At 43.6% G+C, this 19,834-nt stretch overlaps 1 protein-coding gene across 1 annotated transcript in view; it reads left to right on the top strand.

The window, feature by feature from the left end:
• Window positions 1-4,357: 4,357 nt before the first annotated feature.
• Window positions 4,358-19,834, top strand: part of SNX17 (sorting nexin 17) — a 182,998-nt gene continuing 167,521 nt past the window's right edge. Inside the window, exons 1-4 of the mRNA XM_053709394.1 lie at window positions 4,358-4,501; window positions 4,578-4,665; window positions 4,927-4,996; window positions 6,332-6,424. Of these exons, the coding sequence (XP_053565369.1) occupies window positions 4,447-4,501; window positions 4,578-4,665; window positions 4,927-4,996; window positions 6,332-6,424 (306 nt within the window). The 5' untranslated portion in view covers window positions 4,358-4,446. The remainder of the gene's footprint in view (window positions 4,502-4,577; window positions 4,666-4,926; window positions 4,997-6,331; window positions 6,425-19,834) is intronic.

Here is a 19,834-nt window from a genome sequence, read left to right as displayed (position 1 = left end):
CTTCGCTCAGGCTTGGGCAAGAGATGTTCTGGATCCTTGGGCGCTAGAAATAGTCTCCCAGGGTTATCTTCTGGAATTCAAGGGACTTCCCCCAAGGGGGAGGTTCCACAGGTCTCAGTTGTCTTCAGACCACATAAAAAGACAGGCGTTCTTGCATTGTGTAGAAGACCTGTTAAAAATGGGAGTGATTCATCCTGTTCCACTAAGAGAACAAGGGATGGGGTTCTACTCCAATCTGTTCATAGTTCCCAAAAAAGAGGGAACGTTCAGACCAATCTTAGATCTCAAGATCTTAAACAAGTTTCTCAAGGTTCCATCGTTCAAGATGGAAACCATTCGAACTATTCTTCCTTCCATCCAGGAAGGTCAATTCATGACCACGGTGGATTTAAAGGATGCGTATCTACATATTCCTATCCACAAGGAACATCATCGGTTCCTAAGGTTCGCATTCCTGGACAAACATTACCAGTTCGTGGCGCTTCCTTTCGGATTAGCCACTGCTCCAAGGATTTTCACAAAGGTACTAGGGTCCCTTCTAGCGGTGCTAAGACCAAGGGGCATTGCAGTAGTACCTTACCTGGACGACATTCTGATTCAAGCGTCGTCCCTTCCTCAAGCAAAGGCTCACACGGACATCGTCCTGGCCTTTCTCAGATCTCACGGCTGGAAAGTGAACGTGGAAAAGAGTTCTCTATCCCCGTCAACAAGGGTTCCCTTCTTGGGAACAATTATAGACTCCTTAGAAATGAGGATCTTTCTAACAGAGGCCAGAAAAACAAAACTTCTAGACTCTTGTCGGATACTTCATTCCGTTCCTCTTCCTTCCATAGCTCAGTGCATGGAAGTGATCGGGTTGATGGTAGCGGCAATGGACATAGTTCCTTTTGCGCGCATTCATCTAAGACCATTACAACTGTGCATGCTCAGTCAGTGGAATGGGGACTATACAGACTTGTCTCCGAAGATACAAGTAAATCAGAGGACCAGAGACTCACTCCGTTGGTGGCTGTCCCTGGACAATCTGTCACAAGGGATGACGTTCCGCAGACCAGAGTGGGTCATTGTCACGACCGACGCCAGTCTGATGGGCTGGGGCGCGGTCTGGGGATCCCTGTAAGCTCAGGGTCTTTGGTCTCGGGAAGAATCTCTTCTACCGATAAATATTCTGGAGCTGAGAGCGATATTCAATGCTCTCAAGGCTTGGCCTCAGCTAGCGAGGACCAAGTTCATACGGTTTCAATCAGACAACATGACGACTGTTGCGTACATCAACCATCAGGGGGGAACAAGGAGTTCCCTAGCGATGGAAGAAGTGACCAAAATCATTCTATGGGCGGAGTCTCACTCCTGCCACCTGTCTGCTATCCACATCCCAGGAGTGGAAAATTGGGAAGCGGATTTTCTGAGTCGTCAGACATTGCATCCGGGGGAGTGGGAACTCCATCCGGAAATCTTTGCCCAAGTCACCCAGCGGTGGGGCATTCCAGACATGGATCTAATGGCCTCTCGTCAGAACTGCAAAGTTCCTTGCTACGGGTCCAGATCCAGGGATCCCAAGGCGGCTCTAGTGGATGCACTAGTAGCACCTTGGACCTTCAAACTAGCTTATGTGTTCCCGCCGTTTCCTCTCATCCCCAGGCTGGTAGCCAGGATCAATCAGGAGAGGGCGTCGGTGATCTTGATAGCTCCTGCGTGGCCACGCAGGACTTGGTATGCAGATCTGGTGAATATGTCATCGGCTCCACCTTGGAAGCTACCTTTGAGACGAGACCTTCTTGTTCAGGGTCCGTTCGAACATCCGAATCTGGTTTCACTCCAGCTGACTGCTTGGAGATTGAACGCTTGATTCTATCGAAGCGAGGATTCTCAGATTCTGTTATTGATACTCTTGTTCAGGCCAGAAAGCCTGTAACTAGAAAGATTTACCACAAGATTTGGAAAAAATATATCTGTTGGTGTGAATCTAAGGGATTCCCTTGGGACAAGGTTAAGATTCCTAAGATTTTATCCTTCCTTCAAGACGGATTAGAAAAAGGATTATCTGCAAGTTCCCTGAAGGGACAGATTTCTGCCTTGTCTGTGTTACTTCACAAAAAGCTGGCAGCTGTGCCAGATGTTCAAGCTTTTGTTCAGGCTCTGGTTAGAATTAAGCCTGTTTACAAACCTTTGACTCCTCCTTGGAGTCTCAATTTAGTTCTTTCAGTTCTTCAGGGGGTTCCGTTTGAACCCTTACATTCCGTTGATATTAAGTTATTATCTTGGAAAGTTTTGTTTTTAGTTGCAATTTCTTCTGCTAGAAGAGTTTCAGAATTATCTGCTCTGCAGTGTTCTCCTCCTTATCTGGTGTTCCATGCAGATAAGGTGGTTTTACGTACTAAACCTGGTTTTCTTCCAAAAGTTGTTTCTAACAAAAACATTAACCAGGAGATTATCGTACCTTCTCTGTGTCCGAAACCAGTTTCAAAGAAGGAACGTTTGTTGCACAATTTGGATGTTGTTCGCGCTCTAAAATTCTATTTAGATGCTACAAAGGATTTTAGACAAACATCTTCCTTGTTTGTTGTTTACTCCGGTAAAAGGAGAGGTCAAAAAGCAACTTCTACCTCTCTCTCCTTTTGGATTAAAAGCATCATCAGATTGGCTTACGAGACTGCAGGACGGCAGCCTCCCGAAAGAATCACAGCTCATTCCACTAGGGCTGTGGCTTCCACATGGGCCTTCAAGAACGAGGCTTCTGTTGATCAGATATGTAGGGCAGCGACTTGGTCTTCACTGCACACTTTTACCAAATTTTACAAGTTTGATACTTTTGCTTCTTCTGAGGCTATTTTTGGGAGAAAGGTTTTGCAAGCCGTGGTGCCTTCCATTTAGGTGACCTGATTTGCTCCCTCCCTTCATCCGTGTCCTAAAGCTTTGGTATTGGTTCCCACAAGTAAGGATGACGCCGTGGACCGGACACACCTATGTTGGAGAAAACAGAATTTATGTTTACCTGATAAATTACTTTCTCCAACGGTGTGTCCGGTCCACGGCCCGCCCTGGTTTTTTTAATCAGGTCTGATATTTTATTTTCTTTAACTACAGTCACCACGGTACCATATGGTTTCTCCTATGCAAATATTCCTCCTTAACGTCGGTCGAATGACTGGGGTAGGCGGAGCCTAGGAGGGATCATGTGACCAGCTTTGCTGGGCTCTTTGCCATTTCCTGTTGGGGAAGAGAATATCCCACAAGTAAGGATGACGCCGTGGACCGGACACACCGTTGGAGAAAGTAATTTATCAGGTAAACATAAATTCTGTTTTTTTTCAGACTTTGGTTTGTTTGGGTCTGTGTTTAATTCTGTTGCTTCTCTTGGAGTTTTAACCTTGTTTTAAGCTTTTGCTACAGGCTCAGTTTGAGCCATAGCATACTATAGATTTTAATCTTGGAAGTTTTGCTATATCTTTTGCTCGGGAGTTTAGGTACTTTTGACTTTGCAGTGTGATTCACTTTATCTTTTCTAGCGGATAAGGCGGTTATTTTTCCTAAGTGGAAATTTTGTTTGGGGAATTTGTTGTTCCCTCTCTGTGTCCTCTTCTTATCTCTTGAGGAACGTGTGCGCACAATTTGGATTTATATTTTTTCTTCTGTTTGTTTTTCTCTGTAACAGAAAGCTACTGCTATTTCTTTTTCTCTGGGTGAAAAGTTTAGTTTATGGGCTTTCAGACTGTGTGGCTGTAGTCTTCTGAGAGAGTTATGCCTCTATTCACGATGGCTGTCTCCTTCTATTGGGCTTTCAAAATGAAGCTTCTGTGGAACAGATTTGCAAGGCTGCAACTTGGCCTTCCTTACATACTTTTTCCATTTGCTTCGGCTGAGGTTTTATTTGGGGGAAAGGTTATTCAAGCGGTGGTGCCTTCTGTTTAGGTCTGCCTGTCTTGCCCCTCCCTATTCATCTGTGTCCTCTAGCTTGGGTATTGGTTCCCAACAGTAATTGTTGAAGGCGTGGACTCACCATATCTTAGGAAAGAAAACAAAATTTATACTTACCTGATAAATTTCTTTCTTTCCGGATATGGTGAGTCCATGGCCCTCCCTTTTGTTTCAAGAGTTATTTTTGTCTAAACTTCAGGCACCTCTACACCTTGTGTTACTCCTTTTTTTTCTCCATTAACCTTCGGTCGAATGACTGGGGGTTGTGGGAAGTGAAGTGACACTTAACAGTTCTGCTGTGGTGCTCTTTGCCTCCTCCTGCTGGCCAGGAGTGATATTCCCAACAGTAATTGATGAACCCGTGGACTTACAATATCCGGAAAGAAATTTATCAGGTAAGCATAAATTTTGTTTTTGCCATTTGATTGGAATTCTTGCTGTTCGCTGCTGGGACGACCATTTGCCACAAGTTGTCTTTTTTGTCTGTTCCAGGCTGTTGCCTCTAAACTGGACGTGCCAGAAGACCTTATGGGATATTTCAGCCTGTATCTCATTAAGGATGGAAGCAACAACTCCTTCTCCTGTGAGTAGTCTCATAGCCACATAGACCTTTCTATCTTTCAGCCGCACTTCTTCATTCTTAATCTCTCTGTTTTCAGTTGTACGTAAGCTGCAGGAGTTTGAGCTGCCATATGTATCTGTCACCAGCCTACGCAACCAGCAGTACAAAATCATCCTGCGCAAGAGGTGAGTGCGGCTCCGCCTTGTGGATATGACAGGGCTGGGAGCGAATGTGGAGTTGAGAGAGGAGCACTGTGAGAGGTTTTGTGTCTGTCACAGGGTGTGTTGAGAGATGTGCACAACACTATGACTGGTAGTGACACAACTAGTATGTGACCAGCCAGAATGTTTGTGGGAAATCAGTGGTATATTGAGACTGTGACCGATGAGGTATTGGGGAAAATCTGTAAGCGTCAGAACATATTATATTAATTCATTTTGTTTCAGTTACTGGGACACCTCATATGATGATGATGTGATGGAGAGCAGAGTTGGCCTCAACCTGTTATATGCTCAGGTAGGTACTAAGCCACTTCACACTCAAGTCATTAACCCTCCTTATGCTTAACCAATTGTCCTATCACTGCCAGTGTCTGACCAGTAGTCACTCCTCTTTGCCAGTGTCTGACCAGTAGTCACTCCTCTTTGCCAGTGTCTGACCAGTAGTCACTCCTCTTTGCCAGTGTCTGACCAGTAGTCACTCCTCTTTGCCAGTGTCTGACCAGTAGTCACTCCTCTTTGCCAGTGTCTGACCAGTAGTCACTCCTCTTTGCCAGTGTCTGACCAGTAGTCACTCCTCTTTGCCAGTGTCTGACCAGTAGTCACTCCTCTTTGCCAGTGTCTGACCAGTAGTCACTCCTCTTTGCCAGTGTCTGACCAGTAGTCACTCCTCTTTGCCAGTGTCTGACCAGTAGTCACTCCTCTTTGCCAGTGTCTGACCAGTAGTCACTCCTCTTTGCCAGTGTCTGACCAGTAGTCACTCCTCTTTGCCAGTGTCTGACCAGTAGTCACTCCTCTTTGCCAGTGTCTGACCAGTAGTCACTCCGCCAGTGTCTGACCAGTAGTCACTCCGCCAGTGTCTGACCAGTAGTCACCCCGCCAGTGTCTGACCAGTAGTCACCCCGCCAGTGTCTGACCAGTAGTCACCCCGCCAGTGTCTGACCAGTAGTCACCCCGCCAGTGTCTGACCAGTAGTCACCCCGCCAGTGTCTGACCGACCAGTAGTCACCCCGCCAGTGTCTGACCGACCAGTAGTCACCCCGCCAGTGTCTGACCGACCAGTAGTCACCCCGCCAGTGTCTGACCGACCAGTAGTCACCCCGCCAGTGTCTGACCGACCAGTAGTCACCCCGCCAGTGTCTGACCGACCAGTAGTCACCCCGCCAGTGTCTGACCGACCAGTAGTCACCCCGCCAGTGTCTGACCGACCAGTAGTCACCCCGCCAGTGTCTGACCGACCAGTAGTCACCCCGCCAGTGTCTGACCGACCAGTAGTCATCCCGCCAGTGTCTGACCGACCAGTAGTCACCCCGCCAGTGTCTGACCGACCAGTAGTCACCATCCCTGCCAGTGTCTGACCGACCAGTAGTCACCATCCCTGCCAGTGTCTGACCGACCAGTAGTCACCATCCCTGCCAGTGTCTGACAGGCCAGTAGCGCAATCCCTTCCAGTGTCTGGCCATATTTGCTATATGTGACATATTTGCTTAGGTTATATGTGATGTATGTGTCTGTGTAATATGCGAGGTATGTGCGTGTGTTATATATGACGTTTGCAGTCTGTATGATTTTATAACAAGTAGAACTGGTGACAATAATACTTAGTACGTGTTGCGATTCTCTGTTTCTGCAGACGGTGTCGGATATTGAGCGGGGCTGGGTGCAAGTGACCAAGGAGCAGCTCAGGCAGTTGAAGTCTCTGCAAGAGAAAGTGTCCAAGAAGGAGGTGAGAGGGCCGTGACCCGATATGCCAACAGCACCCTGTGACTATTGTAATGCAGTACAGTGTGATGATCTGAAGGGGTACCATCTTTATACCGGGAGAGTGTTGTGGTTTGAGCGGCTAAGGCACCGCCCTAGTACCTCCCTCCTGGAACTATTTTCAGACGGGTTATTTATATATATATATTTCTCCAACATAGGTGTGTCCGGTCCACGGCGTCATCCTTACTTGTGGGATATTCTCTTCCCCAACAGGAAATGGCAAAGAGCCCAGCAAAGCTGGTCACATGATCCCTCCTAGGCTCCGCCTACCCCAGTCATTCTCTTTGCCGTTGTACAGGCCACATGGGCCTTCAAGAACGAGGCTTCTGTTGATCAGATATGTAGGGCAGCGACTTGGTCTTCACTGCACACTTTTACCAAATTTTACAAGTTTGATACTTTTGCTTCTTCTGAGGCTATTTTTGGGAGAAAGGTTTTGCAAGCCGTGGTGCCTTCCATTTAGGTGACCTGATTTGCTCCCTCCCTTCATCCGTGTCCTAAAGCTTTGGTATTGGTTCCCACAAGTAAGGATGACGCCGTGGACCGGACACACCTATGTTGGAGAAAACAGAATTTATGTTTACCTGATAAATTACTTTCTCCAACGGTGTGTCCGGTCCACGGCCCGCCCTGGTTTTTTTAATCAGGTCTGATATTTTATTTTCTTTAACTACAGTCACCACGGTACCATATGGTTTCTCCTATGCAAATATTCCTCCTTAACGTCGGTCGAATGACTGGGGTAGGCGGAGCCTAGGAGGGATCATGTGACCAGCTTTGCTGGGCTCTTTGCCATTTCCTGTTGGGGAAGAGAATATCCCACAAGTAAGGATGACGCCGTGGACCGGACACACCGTTGGAGAAAGTAATTTATCAGGTAAACATAAATTCTGTTTTATGTCGGTTACGGAAGCCCAATACCATTTTCACTCGTAAACCGCATGTTTTCTACCAACAATGAGATTATCAGGAACGCTGGGGGGCAAGGGTTTTGTTGAGACTCATGTCTTTCAATGCAGGAATCTGTATCACACGTGACTGGATCCCTGGAACTAGTTTGTCACCTCTAGACCCCCCCCGGGATGACTCATTGAGGGACATTATGGGACGTTAAGGGACATTATGCACTGATTTTTTTTTTTTTTAGCTTAATATCTAGTTAAGGATGTGTTTACATGGTTAGCTCTTTGTCAAAAAGCTGAAACGTTTGCATGTATTTTAATTTTAAATCTAATGTTGCAGTTTATTTTTAAAGACATGATGAGTCCACAGATCATCATCCTTACTTGTGGGATATCGCCTCCTGGTCAGCAGGAGGAGGCAAAGAGCACGACAGCAGAGCTGTTAAGTAGCTCCTCCCTTCCCTCCCACCCCAGTCATTCTCTTTGCCTACGTTAGTGATAGGAAGAGGTAAAATGAGGTGTTAGGTTAGATTCTTCAATCAAGAGTTTATTTTAAAGTGGTGCCAGAGAGTGCTACTTTATTCTGGGGTGTAGCCGTAGTCCATATCAGTCTCTTCAGTAGAGCTTTTTGGTGGCTTTAGAGCTATGGGAACTTGTGGGACATAATTCTCACTGCGCCTCCCATTTTCAGCTGCCCTATATCCTTCAGCCTGAGTTTCTTTCTGACTCAGTGAGAGGACCTCTCAAGCTTGGGAAACTGCCTTCCTGCCAGGCAGTGTTTCAGGTAAGTGCTACCTTTTTCTGGGATTTAAGGAGTCTCAGGGTGGTTATCTTAGCACTACGGCATATAAGGGGGGTTAATAGGGCCTTTATGTGGGACTGTGTTAGACTTTTCTGAATATAAAGTCTTGTTTGGGCAGTGATTTGGTGCAGGCACTGGGGCTGGAGGGAGGTTTGCTCATTTTATTGTTAATGGAGGGCTCCGGTGGTTTCACTTTCATTTTGTCTCTCTAGAGGGAAACTTAGTGTTGTAGCACGCCCACGAAGGGCGGGACTTCCTGTTTGTTTGGCGCCTCTGCTTGTAGCGTTATTTCCAAGCAATTGCAGGCTTAGGTTGGGCTATACTGGGCTAGAGCAGCATGTAATCTCCTTTTCTTTCATGTAATTAGCAAGAGTCCATGAGCTAGTGACGTATGGGATATACATTCCTACCAGGAGGGGCAAAGTTTCCCAAACCTTAAAATGCCTATAAATACACCCCTCACCACACCCACAATTCAGTTTTACAAACTTTGCCTCCGATGGAGGTGGTGAAGTAAGTTTGTGCTAGATTCTACGTTGATATGCGCTCCGCAGCAAGTTGGAGCCCGGTTTTCCTCTCAGCGTGCAGTGAATGTCAGAGGGATGTGAGGAGAGTATTGCCTATTTGAATGCAGTGATCTCCTTCTAAGGGGTCTATTTCATAGGTTCTCTGTTATCGGTCGTAGAGATTCATCTCTTACCTCCCTTTTCAGATCGACGATATACTCTTATATATACCATTACCTCTGCTGATTCTCGTTTCAGTACTGGTTTGGCTATCTGCTATATGTAGATGAGTGTCCTGGGGTAAGTAAGTCTTATTTTCTGTGACACTCCTAGCTATGGTTGGGCACTTTGTTTATAAAGTTCTAAATATATGTTTTCAAACATTTATTTGCCTTGACTCAGAATGTTCAACTTTCCTTATTTTTCAGACAGTCAGTTTCATATTTGGGATAATGCATTTTAATTTAACATTTTTTACCTTAAAATTTGACTTTTTCCCTGTGGGCTGTTAGGCTCGCGGGGGCTGAAAATGCTTCATTTTATTGCGTCATTCTTGGCGCAGACTTTTTTGGCGCAAAAATTCTATTTCCGTTTCCGGCGTCATACGTGTCGCCGGAAGTTGCGTAATTCTTTGACGTTATTTTGCGCCAAAAATGTCGGCGTTCCGGATGTGGCGTCATTTTTGGCGCCAAAAAGCATTTAGGCGCCAAATAATGTGGGCGTCTTATTTGGCGCGAAAAAATATGGGCGTCACTTTTGTCTCCACATTATTTAAGTCTCATTTTTTATTGCTTCTGGTTGCTAGAAGCTTGTTCTTTGGCATTTTTTCCCATTCCTGAAACTGTCATTTAAGGAATTTGATCAATTTTGCTTTATATGTTGTTTTTTTCTTTTACATATTGCAAGATGTTCCACGTTGCAACTGAGTCAGAAGATACTTCAGGAAAATCACTGCACAGTGCTGGAGCTACCAAGCTAAGTGTATCTGCTATAAACTTTTGGTATCCGTTTCTCCAGCTGTTATTTGTATTGCATGTCATGTCAAACTTATTAATGCAGATAAAATTTCCTTTAGTACTGTTACATTACCTGTTGCTGTTCCGTCAACATCTAATTTTCAGAGTGTTCCTGATAACATAAGAGATTTTATTTTTTAAATCCATTAAGAAGGCTATGTCTGTTATTTCTCCTTCTAGTATACATAAAAGTCTTTTAAAACTTCTCTTTTTTCAGATGAATTTTTAAATGAACATCATCATTCTGATACTGATAATGGTTCTTCTGGTTCAGAGGTTTCTGTCTCAGAGGTTGATGCTGATAAATCTTTGTATTTGTTCAAGATGGAATTTATTCGTTCTTTACTTAAAGAAGTGTTATTTGCATTAGAAATAGAGGATTCTGGTCCTCTTGATACTAAATGTAAACGTTTAAATAAGGTTTTTAAATCTCCTGTAGTTATTCCAGAAGTGTTTTATCTCCCTGATGCTATTTCTGAAGTAATTTCCAGGGAATGGAATAATTTGGGTAATTTATTTACTCCTTCTAGACGTTTAAGCAAATTATATCCTGTGCCATCTGACAGATTAGAGTTTTTTGGGACAAAAATCCCTAAGGTTATGGGGCTGTCTCTACTCCTGCTAATGTACTACTATTCCTACGGCAGATAGTACTTCATTTAAGGATCCTTTAGATAGGAAAATTGAATCCTTTCTAAGAAAAGCTTACTTATGTTCAGGTAATCTTCTTAGACCTGCTATATTTTTAGTGGATGTTGCTGCAGCTTCAACTTTTTGGTTAGAAGCTTTAGTGCAACAAGTAACAGATCATAATTTTATAGCATTATTATTATTCTATAACATGCTAATAATTTTATTGGTGATACCATCTTTTGATATCATTAGAGTTGATGTCAGGTATATGTCTCTAGCTATTTTAGCTAGAAAAGCTTTATGGATTAAACTTGGAATGCTGACATGTCTTCTAAGTCAACTTTGCTTTCCCTTTCTTTCCAGGGTAAATAATCATTTTTCGTTCCTTTCCTCACAAGGAACAAAAGCCTGATCCTTCATCCTCAGGAGCGGTATCAGTTTGGAAACTATTTCCAGTTTGGAATATATCCAAGCCTTATAGAAACCTATAGCCAGCTCCTAAGTACCTATGAAGGTGCGGCCCTTATTCCAGCTCAGCTGGTATGGGGCAGATTACGTTTTCTTCAAAGAAATTTGGATCAATTCCGTTCTTAATCTCTGGTTTCAGAAACATTGTTTCAGAAAGGTACAGAATTGGCTTCAAGTTAAGGCCTCCTGCTAAGAGATTCTTTTCTTTCCCGTGTCCCAGTTAACACAGCAAAGGCTCAGCATTTCTGAAATGTGTTTCAGATCTAGAGTTGGCTGGAGTATTTATGCCAGTTCCAGTTCTGGAACAGGGGCTGGGGTTTTATTTTATCTCTTCATTGTACCAAAGAAGGTCAATTCCTTCAGACCAGTTCCGGATCTATCATTATTGAATCGTTATGTTAGGATACCAACATTCAAGATGGTTACTGTAGAACTATCCTGCCTTTTGTTTAGCAAGGGCATTATATGTCTACAATAGATTTACAGGATGTGTATCTGCATATTCCGATTCATCCAGATCACTTTTAGTGTCTGAGATTCTCTTTTTAGACAAGCATTACCAGTTTTGTGGCTCTACCGTTTGGCCTAGCCTCAGTTCCAAGAATTTTTTTCAAAGGTTCTCGGTGCCCTTCTTTCTGTAATCAGAGAATAGGGTTTTGGTATTTCCTTATTTGGACGATATCTTGGTACTTGCTCAGTCTTCTCATTTTCGAAGAATCTCATACGAATCGACTTGTGTTGTTTCTTCAAGTTCATGGTTGGAGGATCAATTTACCATTCAGTTCATTGATTCCTCAGACAAGGGTAACCTTTTTAGGTTTCTAGATAAATTCAGTGTCTATGACTCTGTCCTTGTCAGACAAGAGAAGTTTAACATTGATATCAGCTTGTCAAAACCTTCAGTCACAATCATTCCCTTTGGTAGCCTTATGCATGGAAATGTTGGGTCTTAGGACTGCCGCATCAGATGCGATCTCCTTTGCTCGTTTTCACATGCGACCTCTTCAGCTCTGTATGCTGAACCAATGGTGCAGGGATTACTCAAAGATATCTCAATTAATATCTTTAAACCGATTTTACAACACTCTCTGACATGGTGGACAGATCACCATCGTTTAGTTCAGGGGGCTTCTTTGTTCTTCCGATCTGGACTATAATCTCAACAGATGCAAGTCTTACAGGTTGGGGAGCTGTGTGGGGGTATCTGACGGCACAAGGGGTTTGGGAATCTCAGGAGGTGAGATTTCCGATCAATATTTTGGAACTCCGTGCAATTTTCAGAGCTCTTCAGTCTTGGCCTCTTCTGAAGAGAGAGTTGTTCATTTGTTTTCAGATAGACAATGTCACAACTGTGGCATACATCAATCATCAAGGAGGGACTCACAGTCCTCTGGCTATGAAAGAAGTATCTCGAATTTTGGTTTGGGCGGAATCCAACTCCTGTCTAATCTCTGCGGTTCATATCCCAGGTATGGACAATTGGAAAGCGGATTATCTCAGTCGCCAAACGTTGCATCCGGGCGAATGGTCTCTTCACCCAGAGGTATTTCTTCAGATTGTTCAAATGTGGGAACTTCCAGAAATAGATCTGATGGCTTCTCATCTAAACAAGAAACTTCCCAGGTATCTGTCCAGATCCCGGGATCCTCAGGCGGAGGCAGTGGATGCATTATCACTTCCTTGGAAGTATCATCCTGCCTATATCTTTCCGCCTCTAGTTCTTCTTCCAAGAATAATCTCCAAGATTCTGAAGGAATGCTCGTTTGTTCTGCTGGTAGCTCCGGCATGGCCTCACAGGTTTTGGTATGCGGATCTTGTCCGGATGGCCTCTTGCCAACCGTGGACTCTTCCGTTAAGACCAGACCTTTTGTCTCAAGGTCCTTTTTTCCATCAGGATCTGAAATCCTTAAATTTAAAGGTATGGAGATTGAATGCTTGATTCTTGGTCAAAGAGGTTTCTCTGACTCTGTGATTAATACTATGTTACAGGCTCGTAAATCTGTATCCAGAGAGATATATTATAGAGTCTGGAAGACTTATATTTCTTGGTGTCTTTCTCATCATTTTTCTTGGCATTCTTTTAGAATACCGAGAATATTACAGTTTCTTCAGGATGGTTTAGATAAGGGTTTGTCCGCAAGTTCCTTGAAAGGTCAAATCTATGCTCTTTCTGTTCTTTTTCACAGAAAGATTGCTATTCTTCCTGATATTCATTGTTTTGTACAAGCTTTGGTTCGTATAAAGCCTGTCAATAAGTCAATTTCTCCTCCTTGGAGTTTGAATTTGGTTCTGGGGGCTCTTCAAGCTCCTCCATTTGAACCTATGCATTCATTGGATATTAAATTACTTTCTTGGAAAGTTTTGTTCCTTTTGGCCATCTCTTCTGCCAGAAGAGTTTCTGAATTATCTGCTCTTTCTTGTGAGTCTCCTTTTCTGATTTTTCATCAGGATAAGGCGGTGTTGCGAACTTCTTTTGAATTTTTACCTAAGTTGTGAATTCCAACAACATTAGTAGAGACGTGGTTCCTTCATTATGTCTTAATCCTAAGAATTCTAAGGAGAAATCGTTGCATTCTTTGGATGTTATTAGAGCTTTGAAATATTATGTTGAAGCTACTAAGTCTTTCCGAAAGACTTCTAGTTTATTTGTTATCTTTTCCGGTTTTAGAAAGGCCAGAAAACTTCTGCCATTTCTTTGGCATCTTGGTTGAAATCTTTAATTCATCTTGCCTATGTTGAGTCGGGTAAGACTCCGCCTCATAGGATTACAGCTCATTCTACTAGGTCAGTTTCTACTTCCTGGGCGTTTAGGAATGAAGCTTCGGTTGATCAGATTTGCAAAGCGGCAACTTGGTCCTCTTTGCATACTTTTACCAAATTCTACCATTTTGTTGTATTTTCTTCTTCTGAAGCAGTTTTTGGTAGAAAAGTACTTCAGGCAGCGGTTTCAGTTTGAATCTTCTGCTTATGTTTTTCATTAAACTTTATTTTGGGTGTGGATTATTTTCAGCAGGAATTGGCTGTCTTTATTTTATCCCTCCCTCTCTAGTGACTCTTGTGTGGAAAGATCCACATCTTGGGTAGTCATTATCCCATACGTCACTAGCTCATGGACTCTTGCTAATTACATGAAAGAAAACATAATTTATGTAAGAACTTACCTGATAAATTCATTTCTTTCATATTAGCAAGAGTCCATGAGGCCCGCCCTTTTTTTGTGGTGGTTATGATTTTTTTGTATAAAGCACAATTATTCCAATTCCTTATTTTATATGCTTTCGCACTTTTTTCTTATCACCCCACTTCTTGGCTATTCGTTAAACTGAATTGTGGGTGTGGTGAGGGGTGTATTTATAGGCATTTTAAGGTTTGGGAAACTTTGCCCCTCCTGGTAGGAATGTATATCCCATACGTCACTAGCTCATGGACTCTTGCTAATATGAAAGAAATGAATTTATCAGGTAAGTTCTTACATAAATTATGTTTTCATGCGCTTTTAGCACAGATGCGGCTTTCATCCGGTCCTTTTGGCAGACTGCAGTAACTGATCGTTTTCTGCTGGGATCCGGTAGCATTGTTGAAGGTAGGAGCACTTCAGCAGGTTGCTGTGGTGCAGAGGTTTACTTATTTATTTTTTCTGAGTGTTAATTTGCTTTAACAAAATTGGCAGTTTCTCTTGCAAGGTGTATCCAGTCCACGGCTTCATCCTTTACTTGTGGGATATTCTTATTCCCTACAGGAAGTGGCAAAGAGAGCACACAGCAGAGCTGTCCATATAGCTCCCCCTCTAGCTCCGCCCCCCAGTCATTCTCTTTGCCGGCTCTGGCAGCAGGGCCACTCTACGGGAGGGTAAAGTGAATGTGGTGTTAGATTTGTAGTTTTATATCTTCAATCAAGAGTTTGTTATTTTTAAATGGTACCGGTTTGTACTATTTACTCTATAGCAGAAATGTGATGAAGAATTCTGCTGAGAGGAAAATGATTTTATCATGTTGTAACTAAAATCCACTGCTGTTCCCACACAGGACTGAGGAGTACCAGAAAACTTCAGTTGGGGGGAACAGTTTGCAGGCTTAACTGCAATAAGGTATGTTCAGTCATCTTTTTCTAGACAAGATTCAGTTAATGCTAGAAGACTGACAAGAATCCCCATGTGGGGAAGGTAAGCTATGTTCTGAAACTCAGTATAGAATTGAAGGCTTACTTAACAGGGCTCAATAGGCTGGTGGACACTGTTACAGGGCAATCGATTTATTTATTTGGAAAAAATACTCGTTATAGACACTTTTTAAGCACTTTTGTGTGTTTATTATGGGGTTATCTTCCACATGGCATATGTTTAGTCACCTAATAGTGATTTTGAAGGCCCCACAACAGTTGCGCAGTTAGTATTAGCAGTTAGTATTAGCAGACAGTTCATGCAGCTTCACATGGAGGGTCCAGAGACTGCTTGAGGACTTCAAAGAAGCTTGTTTTCCACAAAACTAATCCCTAAGGGCAGGTAGGGCCACAGCAGTAAGCTGTGGCAAGGTGCTATAGTTTATTAACCGGTTGTCAGCTTTAGGCTGCTCCGGTTTGGGCATTAAGGGGTTAATCGGGCTGAAAATTGTTGTGCAATCATATCAAAGCCTTAGGCTCATACGGTGAAAATTTCAAAAAGATTGGTTCATTTTTCACAGTTTGGTAAAATTGTGTGCGCTTTTTATTTCTTAAAGGCACAGTAACGTTTTTTTCAAATTGTAATTTTTATTTGAATAAAGTGTTTCCAAGCCTGCTTGTGTATAATACTAGTCTGTTAAACATGTCTGACACTAAGGAAAGGCCTTGCTCTATGTGTTCAGAAGCCATGGTGGAACCCCCTCTAAAATTGTGTTCCAAGTGCACTAATGTGTCTATACACTTTAAAGATCATATTGTGTCACTTAAAGATGTAGCCCTAGATGATTCTTTGACCGAAGGTAACGAGGATAGTCCGCCTTCCTCTCCCCATGTGTCGCCACCAGTTACGCCTGCGCAAGCGATGCCTAGTACCTCTAGTGCATTGGCCCCTATTACATTACAACAACTAGCGACAGTCATGGATAATTCCCTTGCAGCATTTCTATCCAAACTGCCAGTTTTTCCTACAAAGCGTGATAGCTCTGTTTTAAGAACAGATTATGAGCAGTCAAGAGATGTTCACAATCCCTGGGCAGTAGAGATTGTTACCCAGGGATATCTTCTAGAATTCAAGGACTCCCCTCCAAGGGGAATGTTTCACATTTCTCGTCTGTCTTCAGACCAGACAAAGAAAGAGGCGTTCTTACGCTGTGTAGAAGATCTACTCACAATGGGAGTGATATGTCCAGTTCCAATTGCAGAACAAGGAATGGGCTTTTACTCAAACCTGTTTGTGGTCCCCAAAAAAGAGGGAACTTTCAGACCAATCCTGGATCTAAAAATTCTAAACAAATTCCTCAGAGTCCCATCATTCAAGATGGAGACCATTCGAACAATCTTACCAATGATCCAGGAAGGTCAATATATGACTACCGTGGATTTAAAGGATGCGTACCTACATATCCCTATCCACAAAGATCATCACCAGTTTCTCAGGTTCGCTTTTCTGGACAAGCATTACCAGTTCGTGGCCCTTCCTTTTGGTTTGGCCACTGCTCCCAGAATTTTCACAAAAGGCGCTAAGTTCCCTTCTGGCGGTGCTAAGACCACGGGGCATAGCAGTAGCGCCTTACCTAGACGACATCCTAATTCAGGCGTCGTCTTTTCCCAGAGCCAAGGCTCACACGGAGATTGTACTGGCCTTTCTAAGATCTCACAGGTGGAAGGTGAACATCGAAAAGAGTTCTCTGTCCCCGTTCACAAGGGTTCCCTTCCTGGGAACACTAATAGATTCGGTAGAAATGAAGATATTTCTGACGGAGGTCAGAAAGTTAAAGCTTTTAACTACTTGCCGAGTACTTCATTCCACTCCTCAGCCATCTGTAGCTCAGTGCATGGAGGCAATCGGATTAATGGTAGCGGCAATGGACATAGTCCCTTTTGCTCAAATACATCTCAGACCACTGCAATTGTGCATGCTCAAACAGTGGAATGGGGATTACGCAGACTTGTCTCCTCAGATACCATTGGACCAGGGGACCAGAGACTCTCTTCTCTGGTGGTTGTCTCAGGATCATCTGTCTCAGGGAACATGTTTCCGCAGACCAGAATGGATCATTGTAACGACCGATGCCAGTCTGTTAGGCTGGGGTGCAGTCTGGGACTCCCTGAAAGCTCAGGGCTTATGGTCTCGGGAAGAATCTCTTCTCCCGATAAACATTTTGGAACTGAGAGCGATATTCAATGCGCTTCAGGCATGGCCTCAACTAGCTGCGGCCAAATTCATCAGATTTCAGTCGGACAACATCACGACTGTAGCTTACATCAGTCTTCAGGGGGGAACGAAGAGTTCCTTAGCGATGAAGGAAGTCACCAAAATAATCAGGTGGGCGGAAAATCACTCCTGCCATCTCTCAGCAATTCACATCCCAGGAGTGGACAACTGGGAAGCGGATTTTCTAAGTCGTCAGACTTTTCACCCGGGGGAGTGGGAACTCCACCCGGAGGTTTTTGCTCAGCTGACTCAGCTATGGGGCACTCCAGAATTAGATCTGATGGCGTCCCGTCAGAACGCCAAACTTCCTCTCTACGGATCCAGGTCCAGGGACCCCAAGGCGGTATTGATAGATGCTCTAGCAGCGCCTTGGTCCTTCAATCTGGCTTATGTCTTTCCACCGTTTCCTCTTCTCCCTCGTCTGGTCGCCAGAATCAAGCAGGAGAAAGCTTCGGTGATTCTGATAGCGCCTGCGTGGCCACGCAGGACTTGGTATGCGGACCTAGTGGACATGTCATCTGTTCCACCATGGACACTGCCAATGAGGCAGGATCTACTAATACAGGGTCCATTCAAGCATCCAAATCTAGTTTCTCTGCGTCTGACTGCTTGGAGATTGAACGCTTAATTCTATCAAAGCGTCTGAGTCAGTTATAGATACTCTGATTCAGGCTAGAAAGCCTGTCACCAGGAAAATCTACCACAAGATATGGCGAAAATATCTTTGTTGGTGTGAATCCAAGGGTTACTCATGGAGTAAGATTAGGATTCCCAGAATATTGTCTTTTCTCCAAGAAGGATTGGAGAAAGGATTGTCAGCTAGTTCCTTAAAGGGACAGATATCTGCTCTGTCTACTCTCTTACACAAGCGTCTGGCAGAGGTACCAGACGTTCAAGCGTTTGCTCAGGCTCTAGTCAGAATCAAGCCTGTTTAATTCTGTGGCTCCGCCATGGAGTCTAAATCTAGTTCTTTCAGTTCTTCAAGGGGTTCCGTTTGAACCTTTACATTCCATAGATATTAAGTTATTATCTTGGAAAGTTCTGTTTTTGGTAGCTATATCTTCTGCTCGAAGAGTTTCAAAATTGTCGGCTTTACAGTGTGATTCACCTTACCTGGTGTTTCACGCAGATAAGGTTGTTTTGCGTACCAAACCTGGTTTTCTTCCTAAGGTTGTTTCTAACAAGAATATTAACCAGGAAATAATAGTTCCTTCTCTGTGTCCTAACCCATCTTCAAAGAAGGAACGCCTGCTACACAATCTTGATGTGGTTCATGCTTTAAAATTCTATTTACAAGCAACTAAAGACTTCAGACAAACATCATCCTTATTTGTCATTTATTCTGGTAAGAGGAGAGGTCAGAAAGCGACTGCTACCTCTCTTTCCTTCTGGCTGAAAAGCATCATCAGGTTGGCTTACGAGACTGCTGGCCAGCAGCCTCCTGAAAGAATTACTGCTCATTCTACCAGAGCTGTGGCTTCCACATGGGCTTTCAAGAATGAGGCTTCTGTTGAACAGATTTATAAGGCAGCGACTTGGTCCTCACTGCATACTTTTGCCAAATTTTATAAATTCGATACTTTTGCTTCTTCGGAGGCTATTTTTGGGAGAAAGGTTTTGCAAGCAGTGGTGCCTTCCGGTTAAGGTACCTGTCTTGTTCCCTCCCTTCATCCGTGTCCTAAAGCTTTGGTATTGGTATCCCACAAGTAAAGGATGAAGCCGTGGACTGGATACACCTTGCAAGAGAAAACAGAATTTATGCTTACCTGATAAATTACTTTCTCTTGCGGTGTATCCAGTCCACGGCCCGCCCTGGCAATAAAGTCAGGTAAATAATTTTTTTGTTTAAACTACAGTCACCACTGCACCCTATGGTTTCTCCTTTTTCTCCTAACCTTCGGTCGAATGACTGGGGGGCGGAGCTAGAGGGGGAGCTATATGGACAGCTCTGCTGTGTGCTCTCTTTGCCACTTCCTGTAGGGAATGAGAATATCCCACAAGTAAAGGATGAAGCCGTGGACTGGATACACCGCAAGAGAAAGTAATTTATCAGGTAAGCATAAATTCTGTTTTTTGTCTGAGAAAGAAAAACCGTTTGAATTTAAAGAGACTGTAACGGTTTTTGATATTTTTATTTTATTGCTTTTTTTCAGTATTTTTTTTACTTAATAGTAATATTTTTGTGAAAAGATGGATCAAGATGAGGTGCAAGGAGTTACATGTGCTTTATGTCTTGCTGCAAATGTGGAACCACCAATCCCTTTCTGTCCTACATGTATTGAAAGGACTGTAAGTTCTAGGGATAACATTTTTACTGAGCCAATCTCCTCTCAGGCAGATGTTGTCCAAGATGTTGTCTTCTTATGAGGGTCAATTTTTGCCGCAACTTTCTCCCCAAGCGTCCCAAAAATCAACGCCCCCACCAGCAGTGCCCTGCACTTCTGCTCTAGCTTCTGCTGGAGTTACTTTAAAGGACATAGCGGCGGTTATGTCCTCCACAATTTCGGATGCGTTATCTGCTTTTCCTATGCTTCAAGGCAAGCGTAAGAGGAAAGACAAACATGCTATCAGTGAGGTTTCTGATGCCATGGTGGCAGTTTCAGAGGTACCCTCCCAGGGAACTGAGGGGGAGAGTATAGAGGTCTTATCAGATGGCGAGATTTCAGATTCAG

This window comes from Bombina bombina, chromosome 4 (genome assembly GCF_027579735.1).
Source record: "Bombina bombina isolate aBomBom1 chromosome 4, aBomBom1.pri, whole genome shotgun sequence".
Lineage (NCBI taxonomy): Eukaryota > Metazoa > Chordata > Amphibia > Anura > Bombinatoridae > Bombina > Bombina bombina.
Note: the sequence above shows the minus strand (reverse complement) of the source record. Positions and strands in the feature narration are given on the sequence as shown.